Here is a 15,247-nt window from a genome sequence, read left to right as displayed (position 1 = left end):
ATTTTCCAGCTCTGCACCACTTTTTCTGCGTGCGGGCTGTGACCGCCAAGTGCTGTTCAGTGCGTACCTGCCTGATCAGCACCTGGGGATTATTCTTTGCACTTTTTTATTTTTTATTTAAAATATTTAAAATCAAATTTATTACAAGCCCCTTCACATGTGAAAACACAACATACACACCCCTCACACGAAATAAAGGTTTCTACACACCCCAATAAAATAAAAATGGCCCGTCCAACCCAAGAAGTATACTCGGCTACCCAATCATCTTTATCTGCTGATGAGGGACCCTCTAGAAGGTGCCCCAGGGTAGCAGCGGAGGCAGCCCGCCTGCCCTCAGAGTGAATCCTTATGGACCCCACCCCCTGACAATGATCAGCCCCAAATTCTGGATTTTGAGGGCAGCTCCAGAATACAGATTGACTGTGTGGGCTTCCCTGAACTAGATTTGTTCTTATTAATTTTTAATCTTCTGAAGATTTTCCAAATGTAATGGTGGTCCAAACTAATTTATACGCCCAACAATTTATTGATCAGAACCCTACATCGGCATACGCTAGACCCCTAGGTTGGACCCCAGTAAGTGCAGCAGAGATTACGTTTTGGGGACTCGTGCTGCATTTGGGCATTGTAAAAATATCAAACGTTGGACAATATTGGCGTTCGGACATTTTGTACCAAACTCCAATTTACAGTAACACAATGACCTGGAAGCGGTTTGAGTCCATTAGGAAATTCCTACACTACAATGACAATTCAGTGCACACCCCAAAACGACACCACATTTGTCTGTCTGTTCATGGTTAGGCCTGTCGTTGACCACTTTAACACAGTTTGCTGAGGTGTACAACCCAGATAAAAATGTCTGTGTAGATGAGTCCCTATTACTCAAAGGGAGGATTAGATTCCGCCGGTACCTGCCTAGCAAACGGGCAAGCTATGGCATAAAAATATACAAACTTTGAGTAGCTCCGGGTACACCCACAAGTTCCTCATTTACAAAGGGAAAGATTCCCGGATAGAACCCCCAGAATGCCCCCCCCCCCCCCCCCATCCTAGGAGTTAGTGGCAAGATCGTGCGGGACTTGCTGCACCCACTGCTAGATAAGGGTTATCACCTCTATGTGGATAACTATTATACCAGCTTACCCCTAATCATGTCCCTAACTGCCATAGGTACTGTGGCTTGCGGCACAGTGCGCAAAAATCAGGCCTCCCTAGATCCCTGGTAGGGCAACCACTGAGAATGGGTGAAAGCCCTACTTTCACCCAATTGGGACAAGAGGGACATCCTTGTACTGACCACCATTCACACTAATGCAAGCTCCCCTGCTCCTGTATGAGGTACCAAAACCGCTACCCCCAGACCAGTTTGTATCCTGGACTACAACAGGCACATTCTGAAGCCCTACAGTGCCACAAGAAAAACTAAAGTGTGGTACAAAAAGCTGGCCGAACACATTGTACAGATGGCAATGTGCAATACCTACGTGCTATTTCAGTCTGTAGGCCACACGGGAACTTTCCTTCAGTTCCAAGAGGTGGTTATCAAGGGCCTAATTTTTTTCAAACCCAGGCCGGGGAGGGTCCCAGCACTTCAGGAAGTCATGATGCCAGTGTTGTACCAGGGCAACATTTTCTAGGTCAGGTTTTCCCAGACATCAAGGGAAGGACCCAAAAAAGATGCAATGTGTTTCAAAAGGGGTATAAGGAAAGACTCCATTTACCACTGTGAAACCTGGCCTGTGCATGCAGGGGTGTTTTAAAATGTACCACTCATTTATGGAGTATAAATTTATTTTCATCCTTTATGCTCCCTGTAATATTTCCACTTTATATCTCTGATTTAGTCCACATCGCTTGCATATCCACTTTCCAACAACCACTACATATTCTTTTCTGTGAGACAACTGTTAGGTCAAAAGTGCCCTTTCCACCCATTAAAATGTTCGTACGGGGGTGCGCTTTCCAAAATGGGGTCACTTCTTGGAGAGTTTCAACTTCTGGGGACCTCCAGAATTTTTTTTTAATGCAACATGGCACCTAAGATCCATGTCTGCCAATTCAGGCCTGCCAAAAACCATATTTTGCACTTTGCCTCTAGAGCCCTGCTGTGCGCCCATACAGCAGGCTACAAGTACATATGGGATGTTTCCTGAATGGAGAGAAATTGGGGAACACATACTGGGGGCAATTTTCTCCTTTAACCCCTTGTGAAAGTGAAAAAATTTCTTTCAGAAATGTGTGATTTGAAATCCTTTAAGTGTTTCTGTCTTCTGTGAGACGCCTGTTTGCTGAAAATTACCATTTCTACCACTTAAAATTTTTGGATGGGGTCACTTCTTGGGGTTTTTAATTTCTGGGGACCTCCGAAATCTTTTAAATGCAACATGGCACCTGAAATCAATGTCTGCTAATTCAGGTCAGCAAAATCCATATTTTGCTGTTTGACTATAGAGCCCTGCTGTGCGTCCATACATCCTTTTTTTTTTTTGAGCACATATGGGGTGTTGCCGTATTCGGGGGAAAATGGGGAACAAAATGTGGTGTGCGCTTTGTCCTGTTACGCCTTGTGAAAGTGAGAAATTTGGGTGTAAAGCAACTTTTTTCTTGAAACGTTTTTTAATTTTTCCTTTTCACAGCCAAGTGTTTCCTGATTCTGTGAAACACCTGATGGGTCAAAGTGCTCACTACACACACTGAAATATTCCTTGAGGTGTGTAGTTTCCGGAATGGGGTAATTTTTGGGGGGTTTCCACTGTAGGGCCACCTCAGGGTGTCTTAATATGCGACGCAGCTCCCGATTACCATTCCAGCTAAATCCGCTCTCCAAAAGCCATATGGTGCTCCTTCCACTCTGAAGCCTGCTGTGTGCCCATACATCAGTTTTTGAGCACACATGGGGTGTTTCTGTAAACTCTAGATTTGGGGTAATAGATGGAGTTTTGTTTGGCTGTTAACCCTTGATGTGTTGCAGAAAAAAATTGATTAAAATTTAACATCTGCAAAAAAAGTGTAATTTTGAAATTTCATTTCCATTTTCTCGTGGGACACCTAAAGGGTTAACGTTTGTAAAATCAGTTTTGAATAGCTTGAGGCGTGTAGTTTCTAAAATTGTGGTGATTTATGGGTGGTTTCAAATATGTAAGCCCAAAAAGTGATTTTCATAACTGAACTGGTCCTGAAAAATTTGGTTTTGGAAATTTTCTTAAAAATTAAGATTTGCTTCTAAGCCTTCTAACGTCCCAAAAAATTTCATTTTCAAAATGATCCAAACATGAAGTAGACATATAGGGAATGTAAAGTAATAACTATTCTTGTAGGTATTACTATCTGTTATAAAAGTTTTGAAATTTGGAGATTTGCTAATTCTGCCACATTTTTGGTAAGTTATTTTTTTTTAAATAAAAATGAAATATTTTGACTCCATTTTACCACTGTCATGAAGTACATTATGTGATGAGAAAACATTCTCAGAATGGCCTGGATAAGAAAGCGTTTTAAAGTTATTACCACAAAGTGACACTTGGTTGGTCCTTAAAGGGTTTCTATCACTTCGTTTCACCTATTTAGCTTTCAGACACTAGCGATCCGCTAGTGTCTGCTTTATCTAACCATCCTAATATAAGAGCTTATTGTCCTGCCGTTTAGCTAAAAAAATAACTTATATAGATATGCAAATGAGCCTCTAGGTGCTATGGGGGCGTGATTAGCACCTAGAGGCTCCGTCTACCTTAACAAACTGCCGCCGCCCAGCGCGTCCCTCCAGCCCGCCCATCTCCAGCTGAAGCGATCCTCTCCGTGCGCGTCTCTGTTCTGCGCATGCGCAGTGAATGTCTGATCGCTTCCCTGCTCAGACATCTCCACTGCGCCTGTTCCTCGGAGCACTATGACGTCATCGGCGCAGGCGCAGTGGAGATGTCTGAGCAGGGAAGCGATCAGATATTCACTGCGCATGCGCCGAATACGAGGAGCATCGCATTCCGGAGGAGATGGGCGGGCTGGAGGGACGCGCTGGGCGGCGGCAGCAGTTTGTTAAGGTAGACGGAGCCTCTAGGTGCTAATCACGCCCCCATAGCACCTAGAGGCTCATTTGCATATCTATATAAGTTATTTTTTTAGCCAAACGGCAGGACAATAAGCTCTTATATTAGGATGGTTAGATAAAGCAGACACTAGCGGATCGCTAGTGTCTGGAAGCTAAATAGGTGAAACGAAGTGATAGAAACCCTTTAAGGTGAAAAATGTCAGGGTCCTTAAGGGGTTAAAGAAACACTCCCACAACATTTTTATTCTCTGGCTTATTAGAAAGGTACATGATGTCACTTGTAGTGAAAGTAATTTTCTTACTGGTGACTGAGTTATAACCTCCTTTCTGATCCTCAGCTATGTCATGTGACCAACACTCTGCATCTCCAACTGACACAGCATCTTATGTGTGGACAAAGCCATTTTCTCTATGTATTCATATAGGAGCTTCAATGTCTGTCTCAGAGAAACTGACTTCCTGTCCTGTGTCAGTTGGAGGCAGTGTTGGTCACATGACATAGCTGGGGATCAGAAAGGAGGTTATAACTCACAAATAATGACTGGTAAGATTACCTTCAGTACAACTTACATGTACCTTTCCAATGGGCCTGAGAATAAAGATTTTTGTGGGAGTGCTTCTTTAATATTGATGACCTATCTTCAGGATGGGTCAAATCTGATCGGTGGGGGTCTGACTTGGCTGTTTGAAGAAGCCACTGCTGCCGCTTTCTGGGTCGGGGACGACACGGTCAGAGCGCCACAGTCTCTTCAAAAAGCTGATCGGCAGGGGTGTCAGTTGTTGAATCACTACTGATTAGGTATTGATGACCTAGGTTCAGGATAGGCCATCAATATCAAACACCTGGAAAACCCCTTTAAAGGATTGTTAAATAACGGAAGGGGTTAAAGTAATAAAAAAAGTTATATTTAACCTCCGTGCTCCGATCCTCCACATTGCTGCAACCTTTACTTTGTCCTTTTTGGCTGCAATGAGGACTTGCCGTATACCACATGTGACCACTGCAGGCAGTCACTAAGTCCAATGATTGGCTGTAGCAGTCACATGCAGTATATGGGCATATCCCTGCTGGAGCGGTGGTTCAGGAGTGGAGGGTATCTGAATCAGTAAGTATAACTTATTTTTATATTTTAATCCCTTCCTTGACATTTTACAAAAGGGTTACCCTCATAGAATTCCTTCATATACAACCATGACGAAAGCAACTCATGTAACATCTGTGTGTGTGTTCCCCCTGCCAAGTTTAACCCTGTGCATTAGAGTAGCTGCATTTATTAAAGGGGTTGTGCAGGGGTTTTGTATTAATGACCTATCCTCAGGTGCCCTGCACAACCCCTTTAACTTAAAGCTAATGTGTTCACTGGGAGGTAGCAAACGCTCCCCTGCTGATGAATGGCAGGTCATAATCCTACTTCAATCTGTTGGCTCAGTGAATTTCATAACTCGGGTTGGATAATCTTCCTTTGCATGGGTCAGATTTAGGGCAGTGGGAGAGTTGCACATATAAATCTCTAAGTGCGTGACAGCTGCCTTTCATTTCTAGTGCCAAGGTCAAGGACAAGATCCAGCTCATCAATAACATGTTGGATAACGTGAATGAAATGATTATTGGCGGAGGAATGGCATTCACCTTCTTGAAAGTGTTGAACAATATGGAGGTAAATAATATTTTTTTTTTTTTTGTGGGGGCATTGCCGACAGGATAGGGGACTACAGTAGTGCAACTACAAGTCTGCATGGTGTGTGGCACACTATATACTGTTAAATATCACTTGTTAAATCCAGGGGATCCGGTAAAGCTAAAATTGACATTTTACTAACCAGCAAAATAACTCGTCCAGGACTTTACTATTGATGGCCTATTGTCAGAATAGGCCGTTAATATCTGATTTTTGGGAGCCCGACACCCTGCACCACCGCCACCAATCAGCTTTTTCAAGATAGGGCTGTAGTTTGGAGTTGGAACTACACAACTCCATTCATTAGATAGTGGACAAAGCTGGTTACTGCAGCATGGCTCCCACTGAAGTAAGTTGGAACAATGCTGCAGAAATCTGCTTCAGTGGGAGCAGTGCTGCAGAAACCAGCTCTGTCCACTAGTTAATGGACTTGGCTGTGTAGTTCTGATGCTACCTAAAACAGCTGATCAGCAGCGGTGTCAAACCCCATAGATCAGATATTAGTGGCCTATCGTGAGGATAAACCATCAATGGTAAAATCCTAGACAACCTCTTTTAAAAGCCTTTTCCATTGTAGTAGGTTGAAATGTTGCCATTTTCCTGTAGACTGTCTGTCGCTGTCTCATCCCCCTATACGAGCTTGTACACTGTCTTCACTCACTTCAAGTTATAGAAAGTGGTCATTGCCACCTCTCTAAAGCTAACAAATGTATTGTCTGGTGTTACTAATGCCAGCCTTGATAAAGAAACATGCTGGCGTACAATGCCCCAGAATTAAGAGGCGCTGGCCTCTTAATAATTTTGGCACATCTTCTGAAGGTCTTTGCGTCACAAATTGAAGGCTGCCCAGGCAAGGAGCTAACCTAGATTTCATGTATAATATAAATAAATATATATTATATATAATAACTTTTCTTTTTTTTTTGCACATATTGGTAAATGTGTTGGTTCGCAGCCCCATCTCTGCCCCTACTGTATGTCGTTCAGTGTATGATTCCTAATGTCTTTGCTTTAATACAAACTTTTTCTTATAAAATCAGATTGGCACTTCATTATATGATGAAGAGGGTGCAAAAATTGTAAAGGACTTAATGGCTAAAGCTGAGAAGAATGGTGTAAGGATCACCCTGCCCGTGGACTTCACCACCGCTGATAAGTTTGATGAGAACGCCAACACTGGCCAGGCCAGCGTCTCCACTGGAATCCCAGCAGGATGGATGGTGAGTCTCAAGAATGCCAGAAAGATGAAGATGTAAGCGCTGAACTTAAAAATAAAATGCTGCCAGTGAAGGGTGCTCGAGAGGGGGTTGCTAGTATTTTGAGGTTTTCATGTGGTGGTGGAATGATTTATTTTTAATTTGTTTTTCTTGGTTTACAGGGTCTTGACTGTGGGCCAGAAAGTATTAAGCTGTTTGTGGAAGCTGTGGGAAGAGCCAAGCTGATTGTATGGAATGGTCCAGTCGGTGTATTTGAGTGGGACAAATTTGCTAAAGGAACTAAAGCCGTTATGGACAAGGTTGTGGAAGTCACAGGAAAGGGCTGTATAACCATCATTGGTGAGTTGTACTTCAGTTTTTATTCGTTTCTCTAAGCCAGCATATTAGTGTCCCTTTATTAGAAGGAATTCATTTGAATCTTTCCAGAACTACAAATTTGGGGTACAACCTACAAAAAAGTCCCCATAAGGAACAGAGGAAATTTTTTTTTAAATCAAATCGTTTTTATTGAATCAATAAATACAGAGTATTACAAAAAACAATACGTTGTTTTTTTCCTGCTTTATCCACCATGTGGAATCAGTATACAACAGTAGGAACAGAGGAAATTTTAATATGTAGAAAAATATAAAATCAAATTTGATTTAAAGTTATACAATATCCCAATAAATAATCAGGAGGATTACATTAAGACATAAACACAATACTCATAGAAATGCTGCTCCAAGTAAATCACCCCTGGCAATACAGTCCCCCTATAGAATAGAATAACATGTACCCTGGAAAAAGGATAACCATATGGAACGAAAGGTGCTAGAATTGGTAACCACAGACTGATGTGTCTAATATGCATAAATCGACCCTAATTGGAAGGGGAAGCTCAAAACAATATAATTAGTACTCGTTTCAGCTTCCAAAATGCATTACCCACCCATGGACATAATGAAGGAATGTGGATCTAGGACAGGGTTTCTCAACTCCGGTCCTTGGGACCCACCTACCTTTCATGTTTTCAGGATTTCCTTAGTATTGAGCAGGTGATAGAATTAGTGTCAGTGCATCAGGACTTACTGCAGGTGTTTATTCTCTGGGATATTCTCAAATCATGACCAGTAGGTGGGTCCCGAGGACCAGAGTTGAGAAACCCTGATCTAGGAGGACCTAACACCTCGATGCAAGTCTTGCTCTGAGCTTCGTCAGGAGGTCAAATGACTAGTGGAGTACAGCGCCTTTAAGTAGTGGAAAGTGCAGTGAAATTATCTCAGCTGGCCAGGGCTGATCCTAGGGTCACAGGCGCCTGGGTGCAGAAATATTTCTGGTGCCCCCACATGGGCGTGGTTATCTTACTAACTCCTCCCCTTTACAATGTTTCTATGGCAACAACTTCAGCCCCCAACTTCAGCCCCACCAATTTGCTTTGACAATAACTTAGTCAACGGCTTTGACAAGTCAAAATAAATGTCATGTGCCAGTAGCCAGAGCCCCCCATATCATGTGCCAGTAGCCCCCCTTATGTGCCAGTAGCCCCCCTTATGTGCCAGTAGCCCCCCTTATGTGCCAGTAGCCCCCCTTATGTGCCAGTAGCCCCCCTTATGTGCCAGTAGCCCCCCTTATGTGCCAGTAGCCCCCCTTATGTGCCAGTAGCCCCCCTCCCGTGCCAGTAGCCCCCCTCCCGTGCCAGTAGCCCCCCTCCCGTGCCAGTAGCCCCCCTCCCGTGCCAGTAGCCCCCCTCCCGTGCCAGTAGCCCCCCTCCCGTGCCAGTAGCCCCCCTCCCGTGCCAGTAGCCCCCCTCCCGTGCCAGCAGCCCCCCTCCCGTGCCAGCAGCCCCCCTCCCGTGCCAGCAGCCCCCCTCCCGTGCCAGCAGCCCCCCTCCCGTGCCAGCAGCCCCCCTCCCGTGCCAGCAGCCCCCCTCCCGTGCCAGCAGCCCCCTCTCATCATGTGCCAGCCCAGAAGTCCCCCCTCATCATGTGCCAGCCCAGAAGTCCCCCCTCATCATGTGCCAGCCCAGAAGTCCCCCCTCATCATGTGCCAGCCCAGAAGTCCCCCCTCATCATGTGCCAGCCCAGAAGGCCCCCCTCATCATGTGCCAGCCCAGTAGGCCCCCCTATAAAAAAAAAAAAAAAAAAAAAAATAATACACTTATACTTACCTCCAGCAATGCGATGCAGGCCGCCTCTTCCGTCTGTGTCCCTCGCTATACGGCTCAGGCGACGCGATGACGTCATCGCGCCGCCTGCACCGGCCTCTGATAGGCTGCCGGCTTAGTGCTGGCAGCCTATCAGAGGAACAGGAGGGGACACACCTCTCCCGCAGCACAGGCATCTGTATTGCCGCCCCCACTTGTCACCAGGGCCGCGGCCTTGCGGCACTCAGGCTTGCCGGCCCACCGGGAAATTTCCCGCTATCCCGGCAGGCCAGTCCGGCCCTGCGCTTGGGGCCTTTCGGGTGACAGCGCTGGGGTGCGGGGGACCCACTGCACCCCGTGTAGGATCGGCCCTGCAGCTGGCAACAAGTTATTTAACCCCAACTGGTGCAATGAGTTGCTTTTCATTTCTTAAACAACCATGTCAAAAGACACATCTCGTGGTCGTGGGAAAGATGTTGGTCTGTTTGAGAAGGGTCAAATCATTGGCATGCATCAAGCAGAGAAAACATCTAAGGAGATTGCAGAAACTACTAAAATTGGGTTCAGAACTGTCCCAACGCATTATTAAACTGGAAGGATAGTGGGGACCCATCAATTTCAAGGAAGAAATGTGGCGGGAAAAAATCCTAAATGATGGTGATCGGCGATCACTTTAAACGTTTGGAATCAAATCCAAGAAAAACAGTAGAACTCAGGGCTATGTTTAATAGTGAAAGTAAGAGCATTTCCACACGCACAATGCGAAGGGAACTCAAGGGATTGGGACTGAACAGCTGTGTAGCCGTAAGAAAACCACTAATCAGTGAGGCAAACCAGAAAAAAGGCTTCAATTTACTAGGGAGCATAAAGATTGGACTCTGGGGCAATAGAAGAAGGTCATGTGGTCTGAACATACTAAATGACCAGGTTATTCATCAATGGATTTAATTTTATTTCCTTTTTTTTTTTTTTTTTTTTTTGGACAAGCAGTGTATATAGTGCTAACATATTCTGCAGCACTTTACAGACATACTGATAGGGAACTTAGATCATGACAGCAGAAAATGGTAATGTCTTTGGAGTGTGGGAGGAAACTGGAGTTCCAGGAGGAATCCTTTGTTTGAATTTGAACTTTTAAAACGCACCAACTATTTGGCGCACAGTCATGCATTTAGGCCACTCCATCTTGTCAGGAGAGGTGTAAAATTAGGGCTGCACGATATGGGAATTTTGTGCGATTGCGATTAGGGCCCTAAAAATTGCGATAACTATATGCGATGTGATATTTTAAGGGAATTGTGCTAGAGGTTTATTTGCTTGGATTTTCCCAAATGAGCCGCTGACGCGGCTGGGTATGACAGTGTTGTGGGGGATCTGTGGCTGACTCTGTGGGGGGGGATCTGTGGCTGACTCTGTGTGGTGTGGGGATCTGTGGCTGACGCTGTGGTGTGGGGGGATCTGTGGCTGACGCTGTGGTGTGGGGGGATCTGTGGCTGACGCTGTGGTGTGGGGGGATCTGTGGCTGACGCTGTGGTGTGGGGGGATCTGTGGCTGACGCTGTGGTGTGGGGGGGATCTGTGGCTGACGCTGTGGTGTGGGGGGGGATCTGTGGCTGACGCTGTGGTGTGGGGGGGGATCTGTGGCTGACGCTGTGGTGTGGGGGGATCTGTGGCTGACGCTGTGGTGTGGGGGGGATCTGTGGCTGACGCTGTGGTGTGGGGGGATCTGTGGCTGGCGCTGTGGTGTGGGGGGATCTGTGGCTGGCGCTGTGGTGTGGGGGGATCTGTGGCTGACGCTGTGGTGTGGGGGGATCTGTGCTATGACATATAGCATCTTATGCTGGTCCCCCTCATGGCCCTATGTGTCCCCTCATGTGTCCTAAACTGCGCACATAACTGGCTTTGTGTGTAAAGTATTTTACTAGTGTGTGTGTGAAACAAGCTCCCTCCCTTAGTAACGCTCCTGCTTCCTGAAGTGGGAGGAGCGTTACTAAGTGACGTCAGTCACGCGCCGGCCCGCTCGCTGCCGTGCATTGCATTCATAGTGACAGTGAGTACAGAGGCGGCCATGTTATCAAAAGGAGAGATTGTTTCACACACTAGTAAAATACTTTACACGCAAAGCCAGTTATGTGCGCGGGGCCCCTTCATATATAATTGCGGCATTTTCGGTTCGGCCAAATCGCCATATCGCACTTGCCGATTATCGCGATTCGATTATTTTTTCGATTTTATCGTGCAGCCCTATGTAAAATGCTTAGGAAAGTGTGTAAAACAGTTGGTAAATGTGACGCAAAGAATGTACATAAGCATTTTCAATAAGTCTGTGCCACTGTAAGCAAAAAGCACCACAAACACCCCAAATATAGCAGACGTTTAAATTTTCCAGTGTTTTTTCCACTCATCACCTCAGTATTACCAAACTACAGTTGTCTGATACAGTTTAAGGGCACTTTCACACTAGCGTTATTCTTTTCCGGCATAGAGTTCCATCCTAGGGGCTCAATACTGGAAAATAACTGATCAGGCATATCCCCATGCATTCTGAATGGAGAGCAATCCGTTCAGGACGTCTTCAGTTCAGCCTTTTTGACTTTTCAGGACTGAGATGATGCCGCAGCATGCTACGGTTTTATCTCTGTCCAAAATTCTTGAACACATGCATTTTTTCCCATTGACATGCATTAATCCCGAGTGTTCCGGCAAAACGCATCCGGCATTGCGGTCTGACCGCAAAAAAGTGAAAAAAAAAAATATGCCACCGGAGAGACGGATCAGTTTTTTTGAATGCATTTGTAGTCAGTTTGCATGCATTTTGACGGATCCAGCAGGCAGTTCCAGTGCTGCAAGTGTGAAAGTACCCTTAAACAGTTTTTTTTGTTATTTTTATGCTTTTTGTTATCTTACATTTTAATCTGCCCACAGGTGGAGGAGACACAGCAACCTGCTGTGCAAAGTGGGACACTGAAGACAAAGTCAGCCACGTGAGCACCGGAGGAGGAGCGAGCCTGGAGCTTCTCGAAGGTAACGTAATTTTAAAGGGGTAGTCCCAGAACAACCTGTCCAGAGACCCTATTCAGTCATGTATGTCAGAGGGTTGGGTCCCTCCATCTGTATTGGCTAGAAGGGAGAACTGATGAGAGCAGATTCTACACTGGTGGACTTGGCCTGGCCTTTTACTTGGTTGCCATTTCATGCGGGGTTTCCCCTGCTTCTAGGTAAGCATCTAACCAGATCTGTGTATTCTGTCCTGTACCTTCCAGGTAAAGTCCTCCCTGGTGTGGATGCGCTGAGTAACGTGTAACCCTTGAATGTCAACGATATCAAGAGCCAATTCTTGAGCAAGAACGGTTGGAGTCATGTCCTGGGGAATGAAAGCTGAAGCCACGAGCACTTTACCCTGAAATCCTACGGTTCTCACCTGGACGGCCATCAAGCTATTTACTTGGCAGCCTCAGAGCATTGCATAGTCTGTGTTGGTAGTGAAAGGGTTTACCATGCTTTGTCACCATTGCCAAGTTCATGGCTTGTCTGGACAGATAATGTTGCAGTGTGCTAGGCCCCTCGTGTGGTGTATATGGTTTGCCTCCTAGATGTGTATATATTGCCCTGAAGATGTCTATGGGGTCTGTGCTATTCATCCAACTACCATTGTATTCACGGTTTACATGACAAGCTACAAATTGGGTGTCTCCGTTCAGTCTACTCAGAATAAAAGCCCACACCTTGGATTCTGGATGTTTTGCTCTTTCATTGTGTAATCAGTAGCACCATAACACCGCCAGATAATCGATGATGAGCATTCCTATGAGTGCTTGTTGGCGATTATCTGGCCGAGAATCAGCCTTCATAAACAGGAAGCAGTGCCCGCATGGAGCGCCACCTTCTCTTCAAACAACTGATCGGCGGGGGTGCCAGGTTTTAGGCCTCCACCGACCTGATATTGATGACCTATTGTGAGGATAGGTCATCACTATGTATTGCTGCACAAGCGTTTTAACTCCAGGTAGCGGGATGGTCGTCTCATGGGCTCATCGGTCCACAGTGTAGTTCTGTCACATTGAAGTAGTGCTACAAAAGTCTATGTAGCCCCAGCCAAAGCCCAGGCTTCATGATACTGTGTCCTGTGGTCATTCAACGGATTAGCCTGAGAGCCCAGAATTTCATGTCTAGATGCAGTTTCAGGCATCCACGGTTTTGCGGCGCTGTGGGATGTAATATTGCTGTGAAGCTTGGCATTTGGGTGACATTTCATATAATGTTCTTCAATGGTGGGCTGTGACTGCAACAGTTGCAAAATATCCATCTAAATTGGAATTTTTTTGTGACTATTGCGTTGCAGTCATGGCGTGTTGCATTGCAGCACCATTGAAATAAATTATATGAAATGTTGCGTGAAACGTGTTGCCGTGTAGCCATACCCTGATTTTAATAGTAGTCTGATCTGGAATAAGTCACTCTCTAATACGGGCCAGAGGATAGATAACCGATCCATAACCAGTATCAAAGCGATCGGACACCAGATTGTCAGTCTGGATTATTGAAGACCAAAATGAAAATGTATAAGAACTCCATTGTGAAACCATTTTGACAGTCCTATAATAAACGCAATACCCGGGTCTACTGCAGTTCTAGAACATACATCACCATAGTGTTCTTTGGTCTATGTATGGTCCAGTAGAGCATTTAAAGCCTTCTGAAACCAGTTTTGATGTGCTTTTAAGGCCTCATGCACATGACCATGTCCGTTTTGCGGTCCACTACTTGAGTATCTGGAAAATAATGATACCGGTCATGCGTTCTGCACTTTGTGGAACAAAACATCCGGCCCTTAATAGAGCAGTCCTATTGTCTGTGATAGACAATCGGACAAGTACAATTTTCTTTAAAAAAACAAACATTTTTTTTTCTTCTTGCGGGTCCAAGGAACAGACGTGCGGATGTGGACAGCACACTGGATTCTGCCCGCATCTTTTTGCAGACCAATTTAAGTGACGGTCTGTATTTGACCCGCAAAAAAAAGGTGCTTGGATGTGGACCTGAACCACGGTCATATGTGAGGCCCAACGTGTGGTTTTCATCCCTTGATGTTTTAGTACAGTACAGTGTGGTACGGTAATGTTAAAGCATGAAAAACTGCAACAAAACGACCACATGTGAACTTGACCCGAGGGTGAAGGAACCAATGCAAATGCCACTGGTACAGATACAATTGTAGTCTGTTAGGATTATCATCTGACATGAAAGGAAATCTCACATCTACAGCTTGTGGCCAGGGAATGGGAACCTGTGTTTACGTCCAGTAGATGAAAATCTCACCTGGTCATAGTGATGATCGGTGTGCTGGATTCATCCCGCGCCCCCTCCCAAACACACAGTGCAGGGTGAGATGTTGAGCTGTAATTGAGTTGTAATATCTGCACGTAGGCTACTTTCACACTAGCTGCAGGACAGATCCGTCCTGCCGCTATTTTGTCATGCTGCCGTTCTGTCCCCATTGACTATAATGGGGGCGGAGCTCCAGCACGGCGAAAAGCCATTGGACTAAAAGTACTGCATGTCCGACTTTTTAGTCCGGCAGCCTCTAGCCGTGCTGGAGCTCTGCCCCGTCCCCATTAGTCAATGGGGATGGAGCGTCAGTCCAGCAGCGCGACGAAATGGTGGCAGGACTGATCTGACAGGGTGAACAGCCTGTTGGATCTGTCCTGCCGCTAGTGTGAAAGTAGCCTTAAACACCTAAATTTTCAGTGGCGTTTAAAAAAAAAAAATAAAAAAGCTATAGAAAGTGCTGTTTTCTATACTGCATGCAGTTTTTTGTTTTTTTTCTGGAGCTTTTTTCTTAGAGAAGGAAGTGTCAAAGAACCGTAGACTTTCAGCTAAGATCTGACTCTAACACTAAAAACTAGCGCCTCATGCACACAAACTTATTTTGGTTCCGTTCTGTTTTCTTGTTTGTGGATAGGATGTAGACCCATTCATTTCAATGGATCCGCAAAAAATGTTTGTTCCGTAGCCCCGCAAAAAATAGAGTATGTCCTATTCTTGATCGTTTTGCAGACAAGGATAGGCATTGTTACAAAAGATCCACAAAAAACGATGCAATACGGATGCTAAAAGGATATCATCTGTATTTTTTGCAGACCATCATGTGAATCCTAACGGCTCATGCATACTAACGT

At 45.4% G+C, this 15,247-nt stretch overlaps 1 protein-coding gene across 1 annotated transcript in view; it reads left to right on the top strand.

The window, feature by feature from the left end:
- The window catches only part of LOC120977372 (phosphoglycerate kinase 1), a 35,928-nt gene extending 23,122 nt beyond the window's left edge, over positions 1 to 12,806 (top strand). Inside the window, exons 7-11 of the mRNA XM_040405299.1 lie at positions 5,592 to 5,706; positions 6,768 to 6,947; positions 7,106 to 7,283; positions 11,994 to 12,092; positions 12,332 to 12,806. Of these exons, the coding sequence (XP_040261233.1) occupies positions 5,592 to 5,706; positions 6,768 to 6,947; positions 7,106 to 7,283; positions 11,994 to 12,092; positions 12,332 to 12,372 (613 nt within the window). The 3' untranslated portion in view covers positions 12,373 to 12,806. The remainder of the gene's footprint in view (positions 1 to 5,591; positions 5,707 to 6,767; positions 6,948 to 7,105; positions 7,284 to 11,993; positions 12,093 to 12,331) is intronic.
- Positions 12,807 to 15,247: the final 2,441 nt, after the last annotated feature.

Source organism: Bufo bufo, chromosome 8 (assembly GCF_905171765.1).
Source record: "Bufo bufo chromosome 8, aBufBuf1.1, whole genome shotgun sequence".
Lineage (NCBI taxonomy): Eukaryota > Metazoa > Chordata > Amphibia > Anura > Bufonidae > Bufo > Bufo bufo.
The sequence above is the reverse complement of the archived record's forward strand: the minus strand, read 5'-3'. Positions and strand labels throughout refer to the sequence as shown.